The sequence below is a fragment of the Miniopterus natalensis genome, chromosome 4 (assembly GCF_054644295.1).
Source record: "Miniopterus natalensis isolate mMinNat1 chromosome 4, mMinNat1.hap1, whole genome shotgun sequence".
Classification (NCBI taxonomy): domain Eukaryota; kingdom Metazoa; phylum Chordata; class Mammalia; order Chiroptera; family Miniopteridae; genus Miniopterus; species Miniopterus natalensis.
Window position 1 is genome coordinate 91,054,775 of NC_142084.1, and position 17,948 is coordinate 91,072,722.

The following is a 17,948-nucleotide window of genomic DNA, read 5'->3' on the forward strand; positions in this document are numbered from 1 at the left end:
CACAGAGAAGGAGAGGGGTACCTTGTTGGTACCCAGCGGGGTGGAAGGCCAGGCTCCTTAGGAGGGAGAGGATGGTCTCATTACTTTCTGGGAGGGATTGAAGTCCTGGCTCCCCTCTTAGCCTTCTCTGACGTCAGTGTTGTGGTGGCGGGAGTGCCCTACTGCTTCCTCGGCAGCATGGAAATTTAGGGTCCCCAGGTGGCATTTACTGGTGAGGATGGGCGTGGGGCTACAGTTCTTTCCATGTTGTTTGGCTAGAGTGAGGTGGCTACTATCTAAATGTTTCTCTTTTGTTAGGCTGGCCCTTTCATGGCATTCTGACTGGAGGGAGGCAGCTTTTGTTCTCTGTGTCTAGTGATGTTTCTAGGTTGCCGGTGTCTTTAGCTACGAATCTGGGATATATAGGGCAAAAAGAAATCCTGGGAACTCACCGCAGCGTTATTCCCTCAGTCCTGAGGGCCCTAGTTCTTCTGCCTCTTCTTTCCACCTTTCAGACTTTTCTTATGTTTGCTTTGCATACACTGTCGAGGGTGTTTAGCTGGACTTATGGGGAGGTATAAGTAAAAGTGTGTTTATTCCGTCTTTCTGGGAGCAGAAATTTCTAAACAGCCTAAAATTTAGTGATAAACTATAGATCCAGATTTTAAGATAATATTTCCTGGTTTGTCATTTTTTTAACATTGAAAAAAATTGGACAACAGGCAGGCTAAATGCAAAATGTCTATAGGCTAATAACCTGTATATTCTGCTCAGTTTCCTAGGACATTAGCTTCTCGTGACTAAGATTTGTCATTTTTACCTCATTATATTAAAAAAAAAAAAATGTCTATCATTTGTCTGGGTGTGATTTTACTGACAAGCTTAACTGTCAAGGGCATAGCCAAGAAAGAGGAATTTAGCAGGAAAAGATCACTGGGCAACCAAATTAGACATCCAAATGTCCAAACAGAAAAGTTCTATACTTTACAACTAGATAATAAGCCTTCAGGCTTTTTAAATAAACCTGTAAATCAGAGCATGATTTAAAAAATAAAATAAAATCCCATACCCACATATAGAAAGTCAGCCTGCTTTCCAAAGCATGACGCAAATCAGAGGAGACAGGGTTTCATGAGTCAGGACCACTGAAAACATCAAGAAGTGAAAACTCACAGTGAAACAGGAGAGAGGAATATTATAAAATCTACTCAAAACACCCAACTTCCCCCCAAACTACATGAGGCTCCTGGTGTTGGTGCACAGTTTAAATACCTTCAGTAGGTGCTGAAGGTCTTCCTTTATTGGTGTGCAGTTGAAGTCCTGAGGTTTATAATTAAAACTTGGAGTTCAGGGATTTATAGTATCATCTCCGCCCTCTGTCTAATGCAGGTCTATAAACTACTTAGCTAAGAGGAAAAAAAAGCTTTTTTTAATCTTTCAGAGAAGAAGATAAAACGACTTCCAGTAGGCCACTACCACGTGTTAGACAGCCTACTGGGAGCTCTATCGTAGTATCTGTCTTAATTTTTACTCAAACTCTGTGAAGTAGATACTATTATTTTTCATTTTCACTGATTGAGAAATTGAGTTTGAAAGTCCAGGAGTAATTTTACTAGGGCTCTGGCTGATCCGTGGCCATGATGAGATGGGCATCCAGTCAAGACTTCAATGGCCCTGCTCGGAACCAGCTTGCAGTATGGATCCCAAGATGCTGAGATCACCTGTTGGAAATTATGGGAGATGGTTTTGGCATTCAGATTTCATTCTTGTTGAGACACTCGAACTAACTGCACAGAAAAACGGTTCCATGCCCACATTCACTATTTGTGTCCTCTAAGCAGGTCTTGGGATCGTGACTGGTAACTTTCAAAAGATGCTTCTCAATGTCCCGAGTCAGGAACTGTAGCCTCAGGGAAACCATTAGCTTTTTTTGCAGCAGCATGGGTCCGCTTGGTGTTGTTTTCATCACCAAAGAGGATTGTCCATGAAAACAGGCAGTGTTTGATCAAGTGTACAAATGGTATAAATGAGCAGGGCTCCTGAGATGCAGAAGCACCTCGGGGGGACAAGGACAGGGAGGGACTAACTTGGTGTCTGCTGTCCTGGGACAGATGCCGTCCACGTTGTGTGCATTCAGCCTGGTCCATTGGTCCACAAAGTACCCACAACAGGGTGGTAAATAACCAAAGAAGAGCAGAGGGGCTCAGACCTACATTTCTGCTCCCCAAGTAGTTCCTAACATACTGAGGACTCAGCAACAGTAGCTTAGAGAAAAATCACTAACCTACTCAGGGTCATATTTTCCATTTTAATTAAAATCCTTATTTGTCCATTCTGTCCAGTCCCTGGCCCCGTAGCCCATGCTATTTTGCATGGCCCGTGAAATCAATAAGAGCCTATCATTCGGAACTTGCGGGCATCTAAGTGTCTCTGTGGCATTTGCTAAGCAGAAGGCTAGTGTTTTCTGAGCGATGCTGGGCATACACATCCAGGCCTAGCGTGTGGGCTCCCTGGTTGCCAGTTTGTACGTGAGTCTCCTTTCCATCAGCTTTCCTGTTCCATTCAGGGCTCCTCTCTGTTTATCTTTGCTGCAGTGGTATCCCCGCAATGAGCAGGACAGCAGGGTTGGGCTCAGGTTGGTGACTGAGTTGTTGAACCAATTAGACCTCTTGTCAGCAAGCTCTCCAGCTCGCAGATGACTAGGAAGAAGAAGTGACCAGGTGTGTCCACGACACAGGTTTGCAAAGGAGAGAAAACTGACTAGGAATTTGCTGAAGGCTCATTAAAGAAATTGGAGGAAGACTGTTTGCACATCAAAAATGCCGGTCCCGGCCAGGCAACTGTATGGTAGTCAGGTTGACTTGGTATCATTGCAAAGCACTAGCAGCGTATATATTGCCTCATGTACTTTTATTTTTATTTTTGTTTCCCCCAACTCTTCTCTAGCAGAAAGAGAATATAATTAAAGATAGATAAAATCAGTTTTGCTTTCAACTGCTGCATAGTAAGATCTTGCTTTAGAATGACAGACTTACCGTGTCATCTGCGCACATATGGAAAATCAAAAGACGACTTATTGTTGCTATTACTTTTCCCCCTAAATCTATTAAATTAAATAGCAAGAAAATTAATTTACTGTGTCGAGTTCTTCTATTTAGGCTGATTGTTTAAGTATACATTAAACGTTTGCAGAAGAGATTATGTGGCACTGACCAAATTTGCCTTTTTATGTTATTATCTGAGTCAGAACGTGAGTCAGAACCGAAGGCGGCGTTTCCTCGTAATCACGGAGTTGTTTCCTTTGATGTGTTTAGGTGCCCACGTGACACGCGCCAACCCTCAGGCCTGACTCTTCAGAATCCATCTGCGTCCCGCCCGATCTGCAGCAATGGACGTGAAGGACAGGCGACACCGCTCTCTGACCCGGGGGCGGTGCGGCAAGGAGTGTCGCTACACCAGCTCCTCTCTGGACAGCGAAGACTGCCGTGTGCCCACGCAGAAGTCCTACAGCTCCAGTGAGACGCTGAAGGCCTATGACCACGACAGCAGGATGCACTACGGCAACCGTGTCACAGACCTCGTGCACCGGGAGTCAGACGAGTTCCCGAGACAAGGTAGGTGGAGCGGCCCCGCGGCCTCGCTGCCTCCTGTTCCTCACTTGCACTGCTGCGTGTTGTCGACGACTGAGGCTGCTGCCAACTGGGGCAGAGCTTGGGCCATCGTGTGGTCTATAGGAGTTTAGGTGACGAGAACAGTCCCTTTTATCCACCCATGTCAAGCTCCTGCAGGTATTAAAGGAGTGCTTCTTTGGTCCTGGACACTAAATTCTTTGACAGTTTGATGGTTGCTTTTGGAGACCCACCGTGGTGGGTTTTGACAGGTGTAACGTAACAGCACACCCGCAGCTCCAGAAGGAGTATCATTCTCTTGACTTAGAGTATTTTGATTTATTTGGGAAAGAAAATAGTTTTCTCCCCAGTACTAAGGATTGATGTTCTTGTCATGCTCAATATCCATAAGGAACTGCTTGTCACCTGTCAAGGGCCACTGTCAACGAATGGGCGCGCAGGCAGGAGCAGTAAGCGAAGTTGGTTCACTAGCGCGAGGTCCTGCGTTTTGTGTTCCAGCCTTGCTGTGTGTGCAGTTTCCACGAGTGGCTTAGCAGAGTGACAAGTGGGTGCGCAAAATCCATTGGGTGCACTGGGAAGGGTCACTCTGCCAGCGCCGGGGTCAGGCCCTGCCTGCCAGGTTATGACATTGCCGATTCTTCATTTCTTATAGTAAATGTTGCCACTCATTTAATTCCTCATGAGGTACCTTAGCTTGTGTCCTAGTCTTTTGGGGCTGCTACAAGAAAATGCCATAAATATGTGGCTTATAAACAAAAGACATTGATTTTGTACATTTCTGGAGGTTGGGAAGTCAAAGTTGAAGGGCAGATTGGGTGTGTGATGAGGGCTTTCTTTCTGGTTCAGAGACAGCTGTCTTTTCCTGTGTCCTCACATAGCTGAAGAGGGCGAGGGAGCTCTCTGGGGCCTCTTTTACAAGGGCACTAAACCCATTCATGAGCCCTCCACCCTCATGACCCAATCACCTCCCAAAGGCCCTGCTTCCAAATGCCAAAGGGATTAGGTTTTAATATAAGAGTTTGGAGAGTCACAAACATTCAGTCTATAGCAACTTGGAATTCCATTCCTGATTTCTTAGCTTCCTCAAATTACTTATCTTTTCTTTATTTCTTAAAATATTCTAGTATATATAAAATCTATAATCTAACAGATTTTCTAAAAAAAACATATTTTCATATGCTCCCAGTTTAGCCTAGCTCCAGCTTTAATAGTTAACAAAATATCCCCCAAATCGGTCAAGAAACAGTTAAGATTGTGTTTCCAGTGCAATTATAGACCCTTGCAAGATACGATTTTTATTTAATCTTCACTCTTATTTTCAGAGTTATCTTCATGTAAATGGAACACATTTCAAGCAGAGGGAGGGAGGGTGGCTTGAAAATTGTTCTGTATCTGACGTCTTTGATCAGTGAGCGACTTCAGCAAGCGTTTTACTTCACGTTTTCACCCGATCCCAAAGTGCACATAGTGGGAATTGGAAAAAAATAACAACGACTCGAAGCTTAATTAATTACGGGGGTGCTTACATTTCCAATATGAAAAGTTGTGACACCTCTCTGTTGTTTCCAAGAGCATCACTAATACGAGACTCGGATAGTGTGAAAGGTGATGCGCGTTCCACATGGTTGGAAGCCGCCTCTTTCCTGCTGTGTTTCTGGTTTCATCTGCGGGGCTGCCACATGCACTTGGTTTCTGGTGGCTCTGTGCCAGAGTGTATGGACCCTTCCTAAGCCCCCTGAGAGGAGCATCTGGGCTTCTGTGTCACCGGGCAGGGATCGGTAGGTCCCAGGTTACTGCTGGGTTGGGGCCTGGCCTGTCGCCTTGCCCCTTATTAATATGCATGTAAAATGAAACTAAGTGCTTGGGGTTCTGTTTTCAAATATACCTTTCATTCCTCCCTTTCAATCCTGTCCCTCCCCATTGATAATAATGGAAGTCGCTTGGCCACATCAGACTCATAGCTTTGCAATTAACAATTCACACGTGCCGCTTGTTGTTATTGAGCCCATATTTGTTTGTGTAACGTGTTTGCATGAATTAAGAGCTGTGCAGGCCAGAAGTAAAAATACGAAGGCATCGGGAAGAATTTGCATATGTAAGTGCAGTTCCTCCTGAAGACAGCCATGAATTTATGCATGAAAATGCAGTCAGAGTCGGAGTGGATCTCCTTTGATGGGTTCTAAAATTGGACTCCACAGGAAGTAAATAAGCACATATTTAAGGAGAGGGGGGATCAGGAGATACAATCTGGCCAGCAACACGTTCCACATGAAACTTAGCCACTACGGAGAGGGTTAAAATAAATTTTACACTCAGTAATAACAATCATTTTTTTTAAATGTCATACGTTTCCCATTTTATTTTCTGATTCATGGAATCAAAGAGCAGGATCATCTCCGTATGTATTAGCCTAGAGGTACATTAGCAGGGATCGTAGCGTGTGATCATCTCCTGCGGTATTCTTATCTAAAACCCAAGACACCGATTATAAAACAAACACGCTCCTCTCATACACACAGGTTTGGCAAACACAGTCGGATGACTCTCCAGATGCTCAGCGCGGCAAAGAACTGCCAGCCAGTAAAGCGATGCGGGGCCAGGGTCAGACCTTGTCCAGTTTCCCCAGCTGGCCAGCTGCAAGTTGTCAAGTGTGAGAGGCTGCCAGGTCCCAGCAGGAGAGAGGGGCCAGGTCTTCCCCTGAGAAGCTCCCAGAGGCTCCCGTCAAAATTATGCCTCCTCTCCTTGCTTCCGACACAGGCTCCTCTGCCGCCACCTTCTACCCGGGGCCCCTTAAGCAGAGACAATGCAAATTACCTGTCTGACCCCTGTCATGCTGGATCCTCCTGGTGGGAAGGGAGAAAATCGCTGACCTTACGTCCGTGGCCCCTGGAGTAATTAGTAATTAGTTAATGCCTAACCCTGCAATAAATAGCATCCTGGTAGTCGTAGTGGGAATGCCCCTGACAAAAGTGCCCAGCGGTCTGATCTGTGATCGGACCCAGGCCCAATCCAACCTGCAAAATAGATGCCACTTTGAATAATGCAGGTTGGCCCAGTCCCCAGGCAAGCTGTATAAGCGTGTTCTTTGGGACTCTGAGTTAGGATGTCGAGCGGTGTGATGTACAAGACAGGCTGCCATGTCTCAGGAGCCTGAATTTAGACCTGGACTCTACTTTTGTCTGTCTGTGTGCCTGTGACTGGCGGGCATTCTGTGCCTTCCCGGGATCAGTACACAGTGTTCAGATGTAGTGAGCAGCAGTAGCAACAGCAGAAGAAGGCCGGCCGGCCCTGGTGCGCCCTTCTAGGCGTCAGGTGCCAGTCTAAGCATTCTGCTCGCATTAACTCAGTTCACCTTCACAACAATGGGTACTGTTATTACTCCCTTTTTTATGGACCGGGAAATTGAGGCATGGAGAGATTAAATCAGTCACCCAAGGTCACAAACTTAGGAAGAGGTGGAGACAGGTTTCCAAACAGAGAGTTGGATTCAAGAGCTGTGTTTTAAACAGGGTTTGCTCACCTCCCCGATGCACAAAGAAAGAAACAAAAACCAAGTCCTTAAAGTCCTCAAAGGCCAGGGAAGGTCTACGAAGTTCAATCTAAAAACATTTTAGGGACCAACCCCTTTAAGCTTTTCTTAGTAGCATAGGAACTATAGACACTAACACTGACCGCAGTACAGACACTGAGGAGGCCACCAGCCCCCGATCTCTATCCCTGTCTCACCCACCCTCCTGTCTCCGCAGCCAGCCCGGGCCCCGCCAGTGTTTCCAGCTGCAGTCCCTCCCTACTAACCGCCCTGCAGGGGACAGTGCCTACTGTCCCGTCTGTGCCGGGCGTCAGCACAGTGCTCCGCCCGCCCCTGCAGCCACCACCATTCCGCACAGCACAGCCTCTCGGCCTGGGACACTAACCAAGAAGGTGTCCTATGCGGGTGATGTCGCTCAGCTGAGCAGAACCGACGGGCTCCTGAGCCCGCGGGGCCCAGCGGCCCGAGCTCAGCCTGGCTCCCCACCCTCGAGCGGCCCTTCCTCCCAGTCAGCGCCCCGATCTCCAGGGAGGCGGCCGAGATTGAATCCTGGCCCCGCACCTCAGGCTGGCTGCTGGGGTCAGGGCGGGAGAAAGGGCTGGGGGAAGATGGGATTTTTTGAACATAAGCTTGCATCGGTTCTCTCAATCTGTCCTAGCTCAGAAATGACTTTCGCCAGCCCTTTGATGCACTGTACAGATACATAAACACATACACACGTATGTACATATTAGGCTCGGTTTGATTTTGGTATTTCATGAATCATTTCTTACTCCCGTGATCTTTACAGTAATTTGAGCAGTATTGTTTTTGCTCTGTGTAATTTGCCACGGCATAAATTTAACCCGTGTTAATGAGCTGAAAATGCATGAACAGCTAGCAAGCGATCCTGTTACCTGTATTGATTCAATTAATGTATATAATAATTGCTGACATACTTTGAAAACCTGTGAGCTCTTCTGTCCACACCATTGTCGTAAAACAGTTATTTTTTTAAGGCACCCAAAGCAACAGTTAGAAAGGTTTTATTTTGAAAAATGCCGATCTTTTAACTTAATTTACTCACAAAGAACAACTTTCGGATTTTAGTGAAGTTCAAGAGTTTGTTGGGTCAATACTTGGAAGGCTGATAAGTTCCTTGAGAAGACGGCTTTCAAATGATTCTCCTGCCTCTAGGCAGGACTTCTATTCATAACTCAACTGGGAACACACGGTGCCTCTTCGTCTTCGGTTGTGTTGCTGCTTTTTAAAAAATCTTTAGAAAAAAAGACTACAATCTATCAGTGTAACATGGTTTGTGGTCTTCTTCCCGGCTAACTGAAATCTATGTTGCTTCATATGAGAAGCATATGGAGAGTAGTTAAGAGGCAGACTCAGAGTTAAATGGTGTCGGCATCCTGGTACCGATGTGTTCCATCGGTGTGGCCTTGATCAAGTTCTGGAGCGTAGACTCTCCAGTCTCCTTTTCTCCATCTGTAAAAGTTCCCACCAGTATAGTTATTGGGGTCATCTCCAACGATTATGTGTGTGTCATTCTAGGGACCCTTTCTTTTAATAGGTGCTGAATAAATGCTAGTGGTTATAATTAGTGCATTTCAATCCTATTGCCAGCAAAAGCGGTGATCATCAGCTCTCCTACCCTCATAATTCTGCGAGCAACAGAAATGATTTCCCCGTTGGATTTGTTTCCTATGACTTGAGAACTTCTGACACCTTCAAAGCCTGAATTTCCCCTCCAGTTGTTGATAGAGCGCGTTTGACTCCCTGCACACCATACCTTTTGCACCCAAAGATTAACATAACTCACACATCATTTCCCTATTTTTAGAAAGGAACGAAAGATACCATCTAACAACTGTCAGCTCATGCCAACACACTGTAATAGAGTTGCTAGTCAGACAACTTTGCAAGGTAAAAAAAAAAAAAAAAGATTGGAAAAATGCTCTAAGATAGCGCCACTGGATCCAAGCAATGTTTTTTTAAGATGTGCAATTTGTGGCATGTAATTAAATGTAAATTTTAGGAATGGGTTTAATTAAGAGAAGACTATCCATATAATCTCTGGATGAAAATTAATCCATTCTCATCGCTTTATAGGTAACAATTTGAGGCCTATGTCACTTAGTCAATTTTATCTGGATTTTTGTTGCTGATGTTCACTGCCCTTCTGGGATTACATCTGTTTTTCAATAACTGTGGCCGTTGGGTAGAGTCTTCACGTTTGTCTCAGTCATCCCGTGCTGTGAGCCCTGCCTTCAGCGTTGACTCTAACTTTCTTTGAATCCCCCACTTTTCCTGCCCTTCTCCAGCACCAATTCTCTAGTTTTACCCTGAGCCCCCTACCCTTCCTTCTCCATGGCATTTTCTTTGGAGCGCTCGTACGACTTCAGCATTCACTCTCCCCGCTTCTCAAGATTGTCGCGGTCGCAGCAAAAGGCAGGGGATCACATCCCAAATGAGATTAGCGAATAAAAAACCAGCCGCTCTGTCGCACGGCCGAGAGGCCAGCGGTGCTCCCGGCCTTGCCATCTCACGTCCCTCGTTCCCCTTTCCTTGGCTTTACTCCTCAAAGAGAGCTATGCGAAGATGCCCCTGACACCCCCACTCTCACACTCTCTTCCCTTGGTCACATCATTGGAAAGAGGGTTTTTGGTTGGTTGGTTGGTTGGTTGGTGGGCTGTTTTTTTTGTTTTCCCAATCTTGAGCAGGACATTCCCAAGGATGATTCAGACAGGCCTGCCAAGGACATACGACGATGCCCCTGTCTGTCGCTTGGACTTCAGCTGGCCCGGTCTTGGAGTCGGGCTTTCCCTGCTCCTGGAGATAGCTGTAGGTGAGCACTTCCTAAGCCCCATGGGATGGGCTCCATGTGGGAAAGAAAGGTCCTTATGTCGAAGAGGTAGGTAAGGAAGACTGACTGGTCTGGCAACAGATGTTCCCACCCTAGTGATGCCCAAATCTAAGACAACGATGGCCCTTCCAGCTCATTTCTACTTTCCTCACTGCCCTTGGAAGAGCTCCTCTCAGTAGCAGACAGGCAATTTTCTCTCCCACAGAGTGCCTTTCCATATATTGGTTCCCAGCTTCGGGGAACAGCATCACAACTCTCGTTTTGGAGGCAGGGTCTGGAAAACTTGCTCTTTTACACTGATTCTTTATATTGCTGTTGGCCAGGTCACAGCCTTTATTCTTTCTTAATTTATCTTATTTCCGATTTTCTCATTCACGAGAAGCCGCCAACATTTCTTCCCCATTTAAATGGCCTCCTTTCCTGGGTCCTCCTCAGCGTGTAATGAATAGCCTGAGGTTTTGAAAGCACTGCCCTGCCCTTGCCTCTTTACTCGAATGAATTCAAAAATATTTGGGGGGTTCTCGTGGGAAAACTGTGCTATGGGGCACAGCAGTGAAAGAGGCAACATGCCTCGAGCCTCGCAAAGCTTGGCAACCCTGGAGGGCACAGATAGGAGAGACACGTGGCTGGGGGTGGTCTGAGAAGTGCCAAGAAGGGGCGAGTACTGGCGAGCTTTGGAGAGGCACCGCACCGAGGGTTGTTCACTGAGGGTGTCAGAAATTGTGACATCCATTCATGCACTTAGAGAATGAACAGGAGTTGGGTGCTCAAGCAGGCAAGAAAGAGTGTTCAAGCCAAACACATAGTACACGGGGCGGGCAAAGCAGGTTTACAGTTGTGAATGCGCAAAACACAGAGCTTATTCTTGTATTGTGATTTATTAATCATGGCATTATTTTCCATATGAACAACTGTAAACCTACTTTTGTCTACACCTGTATGCAAAGGTCCAGCGGTGACAGCGCTTGGTTGTTCCAAGGATCTAAAAAGAAGTTCAGGTTAGCTGGATGCGGAGTGGGGACGGATGAGCTAGAGTGGTGGGGGGAGAAACTGGGTCTCAAAAGCGTTTCAAGGGGACCATGCTGGCTTTGGTTTATGGAATAGGGTCCACAGAGATAAGATGGTCAGCGAGATGAGTCAGGAGGTTGTAGTTCATCCAGGCAAGGGGGCCTAGAAACCTGAACTGGGATGGTGGAGGTGGTTTGGGAAACGTTGAAACACCAAAGATGGTTGACTTCTCAGGACACTAAAAGGGGAAGTAGATATATTGTTCTGGGACTTCGGTGCATCGACTGCTTTCTTTTCCTGCAAAAAGATCATTGCCTTTCTGATGCTGAATTTCCTTAAAGAGCCAGGAGAGGTCAGTGCTTGTAAATAAGCCCTCAAATGGAAGTGCATAGATTATTGGGTTGAGTCCTCCTGGAATGGTGACCTCAGCCTGAAAATAAAAATGTGTTGTTACAGGAATTTGCATTTTTTCCCTCAACCTTGTTAGGCTCCTGCCTGTGCAAAGAGTAGCACCAGCAACTGAACACCTCCTATGGATCCAGGGCGAGGGGAATATAGGGAAAATACTGTGTCTCGTCCACTGCCTCTCCGTGTGGCCCAGTGCCTTTTTCTCTCGGTGGCTAAATAAACCAGGGACTCAGCAGATGTGAGGGGTGTGTGTGTGGGTGTGTGTGTGTGAACAAGTGAGTGTGTACTGACTAGCAAAGCCGAGGGTGTTTAGAAGGTGGAATTAGTGCTTCCTGGCATCTGATGGGACAAGCAGAGTGAAGGAGAGAAGAGATGTCAAGGGTGTTGCTGAGGTTTGCGGTTATGAAAACTGACTAAATGTTAGTGCTAATCACCAGGGTTTGAAACGGAAGATGAGCTGGTTTGTGAGTTAGAGAGTACGTGTCACTACGGACCTTGTGAATTCGAGGCACCCGTGGGCCGTGCATCTGTAGAGACCTAACAGGCAGCTGAATGTACGGTTCTGAAATTCTGGAGAGAGGCATGAGCGACGCAGAGATTTGGGAACTGACAGCTAATAATTTCATGGGAATTAGTGTGATCATCCAGGGAAAATGAACAAAGAGATAAGGAGCTCACATGAGAACACAGGAAATCAACGAACAGGAGAGTGGGTAGAAAGAAACCTTAGTTTCTTTACGTCGCCTACTGCACCCGTCCAGACTTGCCTTAGCATTCAAGCATAGATAAATAAAACATTTGTTTTATTTCCCAATCCTCTACTCAGAGTTGGCTTCCCTTTTGTTAATAAATAGTGGTCACCACTTTAATGCACGCAGCTGATACTTGGCTCCTAAGTATGTTTTCATTGGCCTACAGATTGCTTTAGGGAATCTGAATAGAGTGCCTGTAGCCAGCTATCCACACCCCAGTTTACCTTAGACTCCATGGTCTGCCTTTTGTCTGATACCAGCCCTTCCTGTCCGGTCATTTATTGCATATGTCAGGCCCCCAAAGGCTATTGCAATTGCAGAAAGTAGTACAGACCCCCCTGCGTTCAATCCTTCCTTGTAAAATGCCTGCCCACCTTTTCCAAATCTGTTCATCCCACGAAGCTTAACCCATGCGCCGCCTCTTTGCTGAAATCCCTGCCCTCTGAGTTCCAGTGCCCTAGACACGTTGCTATTGTCGTTGCGGTCGTCTTTGCGAGTGACTCGGCATACACAGCAGGCAGAGTCCTCGACTCCAGTGAACAGGGAGAGAAACAAACCCTGCAGCTTTGATCTCTGACTCATGGATGCAGCTACAGGAGAATGTTCTCATTAGTGGCTCGGATCCAGTTCTACTGAGAAGAATTTAAAGCATGGCTCAGACCAGTCCTCCACTTAGAACATGTGAGTTGTGTGTCCAACAGGACCGGCTCAAGTCCAACATAGTAAAATACCAACTTGTAAGGTGTTTTTGTTTTTGTTTTCTGCAATAGACTCTGACACTCACATGGTGGATTGTACTAACATTGGCTTTATCTGAGTATTGGAAATTCAGTCATACTCTCAGCTCTTCAGGGCTAAGGTGCTCACGACTACTATGTCTTGCCATATGGGTGCAATGTGATGGGTAAAAGGATACAATTCCAACTGGAAATTTTTTTTAAAGTACACTGTCAGAGATGAAAAACTTGCAAACACCTGTCCCACCGTGGCTTAGGGTCTTGGGTCCAGGAGGGATGCTGCCCTGCCCCCTGGCGAATCATCGCACTGATATTATCCAAAGAGACATTTCACTTTCCATGTCATGTTTCAGGTTCGTAATTTAACTTTCAGCTCTAGCAATTCCAGAAGCATCTCTAGGGACCTATGCAGAGGAGGGGGCCGGCGTGTACCCGGAATGAAGTCATGTTCGTTCCTTGAGCCCCTTCAGTGGCCTGCATCTCAGCAGCCCTCTCCCTCTGCTGTGGCCAAACTAAACTGCACCCACCAGGGTGCTCAGTGTTTCCCCTCCCGCGGCTGCTTCCTTCCCGCTCAGCCTCAAGTCAGAGCTGCTTCGGTAAGAAGCGTCTGCCGGGAGCAGTCAGAACAAATACTGGGCGCGGGGAGGTATCAAAAATAAGTGCAGCATAGGCTTGTTTAATAATGTCCAACAGCCTTTGATAATATTTGGAATATTTTACCAAAGTCACTTTGAGCATTATGTTTCATGCATTTTCTCCAAGACAGAAAGATCTTTTTGGAAATGAAAAAAACGAGATGGAGAAGTTGGACGGGCTTCCTTATATCCTCAGTTGAGCCCGTTCCTCTCCTTTCTGGTTCCAGGCCTTTTCCCTTGGCCAGAGCCATGAAGTGTGAAGCTTCTCTTTGTTCACCTTGATTTATGAATAGCAGGCGTCGGACAGTTGCTGTCCCAGAGGTACACATTTTATTTTAAAAACAGTTTGAAGCAGCTCCTTTTAAATTCCCTCCCATCCACTGTCCCCTTGGCTGCATAATGCGTGCCTCTCAGTTGTCCTTGTACAGTGAGGAGTCCCTCCATGCATGGAGAATTAAAATACTGAACTTGTTTGTTGCAGTTGGAACCAAAATGTTGAATTTATTCAGAGGGTAATTACAATGGATTAAATTTGCTTCTATGGATCTATTTGCTGTAGCTGGGACATTGATAGGCAGGAGGAATATTACTTTAATGTCCTCAAAACAAAAAGAATCGAGAGACAACTGCAGGATAAATATCCATAGCCCAGAAAAATTCCCCTGAAAGAGACTGCAAATTCAGGTGACCCCCATCAGCTTTCAAAAGACCCCTGTCCGCCCGGCAGTCTTGGTTTCAAATTCTCCTTGGCTCACGGGGACAATGCAGTTGATGAACATCCTCTGACCCCCATTTGTGTGTTTTGCAAAAGCCCTGCCTGGAGATGACCCACTTAGCACTTTCTGCTTCACAAACCCAGAGACTGAACAGCAGGGAGGCTCCAGCAAGGTGCTGAGCTGTCCTAGCTGAGCAGTGAGGGGACAGTGTGGGTGGCCACATGCCATGTCTGTCTGTGGACCAGGGGCAACACGTTCGCCTCTTCCGTGGAGTTTTGGAAAGTCCCTGTGCCCAAGCCTGGCCTGAGACTGATTAAATATGAGCCTCTGGGGACTCAGAGCCAGGCATCAGCATTTTAAAAAGTGTCTTCTTATATAAATAAACCATCTCAAAGGTTTGAGTGTAATGGGACACACTCTATGGAATATAACCATTTCTTTGGTAACTGAAAGCATTTCAAGCTTACAGACTCTTAGTGACTTGGAATCTCACTTTTCACTGACAAGCCCATAGTTTTCGTTTTAACAGAGCTTCCTAATTCTTAGAGGGTTTTGCTTAATAAATGCCAGGCCGCCAGAAGCTCATTACACAGTGTCTCTAGGCCAATAATGAGCCACCATTTGCCTGGGTGTTTGGTGACTGGTCCTTGGTTGCCAGGGTGCGGTCCACCTTCTGTTGTTCTGAGTCAGAAAGCAGGAGGACCGCCCGGCCGGGCATGGCTCAGCGGCTGAGCATCGACCTAGGATCCAGGCGATCGGGGTTCAATTCCTGGTCAGGCACATGCCCTGGTTGTGGGCTCGATTCCCAGTCGGGGGCGTGCAGGAAGCAGCCGATCAATGACTCTCTCATCACTGATGTTTCTCTCTCTCTCTCTCCCTCTCCCTTCTTCTCTCTGAAATCAATAAAGATATATTAAAAAAAAAAAAAAAGAAAGCAGGAGGACTGATTCCTTTAGCACCCCTGGTACCAAGGTACTGGCCTCTCCTCTCACATCCCTTTCGACATTAGAAGTGAGGATTTAACTTGAGCGCCTGACGTGGAATATGGCACATCGTCAATTAATTATATCAATTGATCTGACGTCTTCAACATTAGTGCAGGGATGCGTTTAAACCTACCATGGGAAGAAACACAGTCACCTTTGCTCACGTCGAAAGGTGAAGCTGGTGAGGAAAGTCAATGTTAACGGGGATGGGTCCTACCTGCTTTTCGATGCGAATGTTTCTGAAGCCTGGCACTGGTTCAAGCAAGGGTACAGAGTCCAGACGCCCAGGGGAGGAAGCGAGGTAAAGGAATGGGGCAGGCTGGTGTCCAGTGTGTGTCCTGGTGGAGACTGTCTTGATTTGGGTCGGGTATGTCCAGACAGTGCCTCTCAGCTCTGGCAACTTGGTGCCACTGGGGAATTCAGATCTAGTGTTGCTAAATCTCCCAACTTCTCAAGAAAATTGGAGAAAAAAATTTGACTTCTTTGTCCTAAAATTCTCACATTTTAAACGTTGCTGCAGTGACCACTTAAGTAGGCTCTGCACAAGATGCTGGCCTCATTTCCTGCCCTAGAATCCGCTGGAGAGAAGGTGCTGAATGACCCAGAGGACGGGCGCGATCGAGCGTAGGCAGCCCAGCGTCAGCAGCTGTGAGCTCCTTGACCATGGGGTCAGAAGCCAGGGATAGGAAGCCGATAATAAATGCTCCCCCGCCCCAGCATCCTGAGAAGCTCAGCCTCAGGCCCCCCTAAGGCCCAGCGCCATCCTCACTAGGCACCCGCAGCAGCGCTCAGCTCCATAACTCGTCTTAATTGGCACCCCCGCTGTCCCGGTGTTGGCCCTGTCCCTCACTCCTGCTCCTTTGAATCATTTCCCAAACAAAGTGCTTATTCACAGAAATGTGTCTCACCCTCTGCGTTCAGGGCAAACGCCTCTAAGACACACTGTGTGGCCAAAAGAGGACCGTCTATAGGGCGGCCGTGGCTCAAGGACGCCCTGAGCTTGTGTCACAGATAGGGCTTGGGACGAACTAAACTGTAGATGGTTTCTAATTTGGTTTTGATTTTGTTTTACATAAGAAATATTATTATTTCTTTCTGTTAATTTGGGTGATTTTTTTTTTTTTTAACGAATAAACTTCTAATTTTAGAATAGTTTTAGATTTACGTAAAAGTTGCAAAAAGATGGAAGTTCACTGGTTGCTTGTTTTTGTTGGTTTTGCTTTTGGTACGTGAGATTTCTCACTACTGCGTGCCTCGTGTACCCGATCCTGGGCGCTGGGTTCTCCTCTTAGACGTCGTCGCCTCAGGTCCCAGGGAGTACAGGGTGGCAGGTGGCAAGCAGCCCCTGTGAGTTTCTTGAGCATGAAGACGATGCCTCACTCATCTTTCCATCCCCTTTTCCATGCACCAGACTGCTGTGCACAGGGACAGCAAATACGTTTGCAAAACTTGGGGATCCCTGTCACACATTAGGATCTGGAGGGGTCACATGCAGTCCCAAATCTCTCCCTCGGGTCACATGCAGTCCCACACCTCTCCCTTGGGTCATATGCAGTCCCACATCTCTCCCTCCAGTCCTCAAACCCCTTTCCGCCTTCCTGAAGGGCAACTCCCCACCCTGGGTTATTGTGTTATTTCCATTTGGCCACAGTAGACTGAAAAGAAACATGGGAAGGCAGGATTTTGTGCCCAGGGCTGGCTTTGCCTACCTCCCTTTCTCTCTCACATGATCAAATGACCTTTGTTGCCAAACAAAACCAGAGCTGTGGCTTTCCCACCCCTGGGACCATTAGAACTTCATAGGACATGAATGTCATGATGCATTTTTAACCAAACCATGAGTGGCAGCTAACAGGCGTATTGTTTCTTTTCTAGGTCCTCACAGCACCTATCTTGCTTGCTTACTAGGCGGCTAACAAAAACAGTAGTAGTGACACATGCTGTCATTCCAGCCTCAGATCTCGGATCACCTTTACAAGGTGTTTCTATTAACCCTTTTCAGGAAACCCAAATAGCTCAGTTATAAACTATAAGGCAGAAGGCATCTTCTTTCCTAGACCTTTGATTTTAAGAATAGCAGTGATCATTTTTATGAGTACTTATGAAGCACCAGGTATCCTTCAATACATCTTACATGTATCAATTGACTACACCCCATTTTAAACATGGAAAAACCGAGGCACCAAGCCAAAGATAATCAGAGTCAAGGGGACAGTGGGAATTCATTGGAATTCACGTGCCATTTAGGTTATAAAAGAAGCTCCTGGCTTCCCAGCGGGAAACAGATCCTAAGGCAGACAGTGCAAGCAGGGAGAACAGGTAAAAGCCATCCAGGACTGCTGAAGAGGAAACGGCACCCCAGGTCCTAGAGGGAGGGCGGGTGTGCCTGAGTTCACTCATAAAGAAGGCAGTAGGCTCACTCCTCGTGCTGGCCTGGATAAGTTTCAGGGATGAGCAAAGCATCCGTTGAATGTTCTGTGGAGCACAGTGAGAGCCCATTTTCCGTCAGAGCATGGCCCTTCTCCGTAAGCCTTGCTTTCTAGATCAGACAGTGGGCCCCCCCGGCCCTTTTGTGCTTTATCTCAAACCAGGGGCCCTCTGCTACCTCCCGCCCCCCTCCCTTCTACGCGCAGGGAGCACTGACCTCTTGCCCCCGGCCTTCCTTAGTAGACGACGATTCCTTGGCTTTTCAAAGGTGATTTATTCAGGTGTATCACA

General features: G+C 46.8%; 1 protein-coding gene across 1 annotated transcript in view; it reads left to right on the forward strand.

The window, feature by feature from the left end:
- Positions 1-3,359: 3,359 nt before the first annotated feature.
- LOC148093408 (teneurin-2-like) overlaps positions 3,360-17,948 on the forward strand; it is a 496,694-nt gene continuing 482,105 nt past the window's right edge. The window contains exon 1 of the mRNA XM_087816190.1: positions 3,360-3,593. Within this exon, the coding sequence (XP_087672316.1) occupies positions 3,368-3,593 (226 nt within the window). The 5' untranslated portion in view covers positions 3,360-3,367. The remainder of the gene's footprint in view (positions 3,594-17,948) is intronic.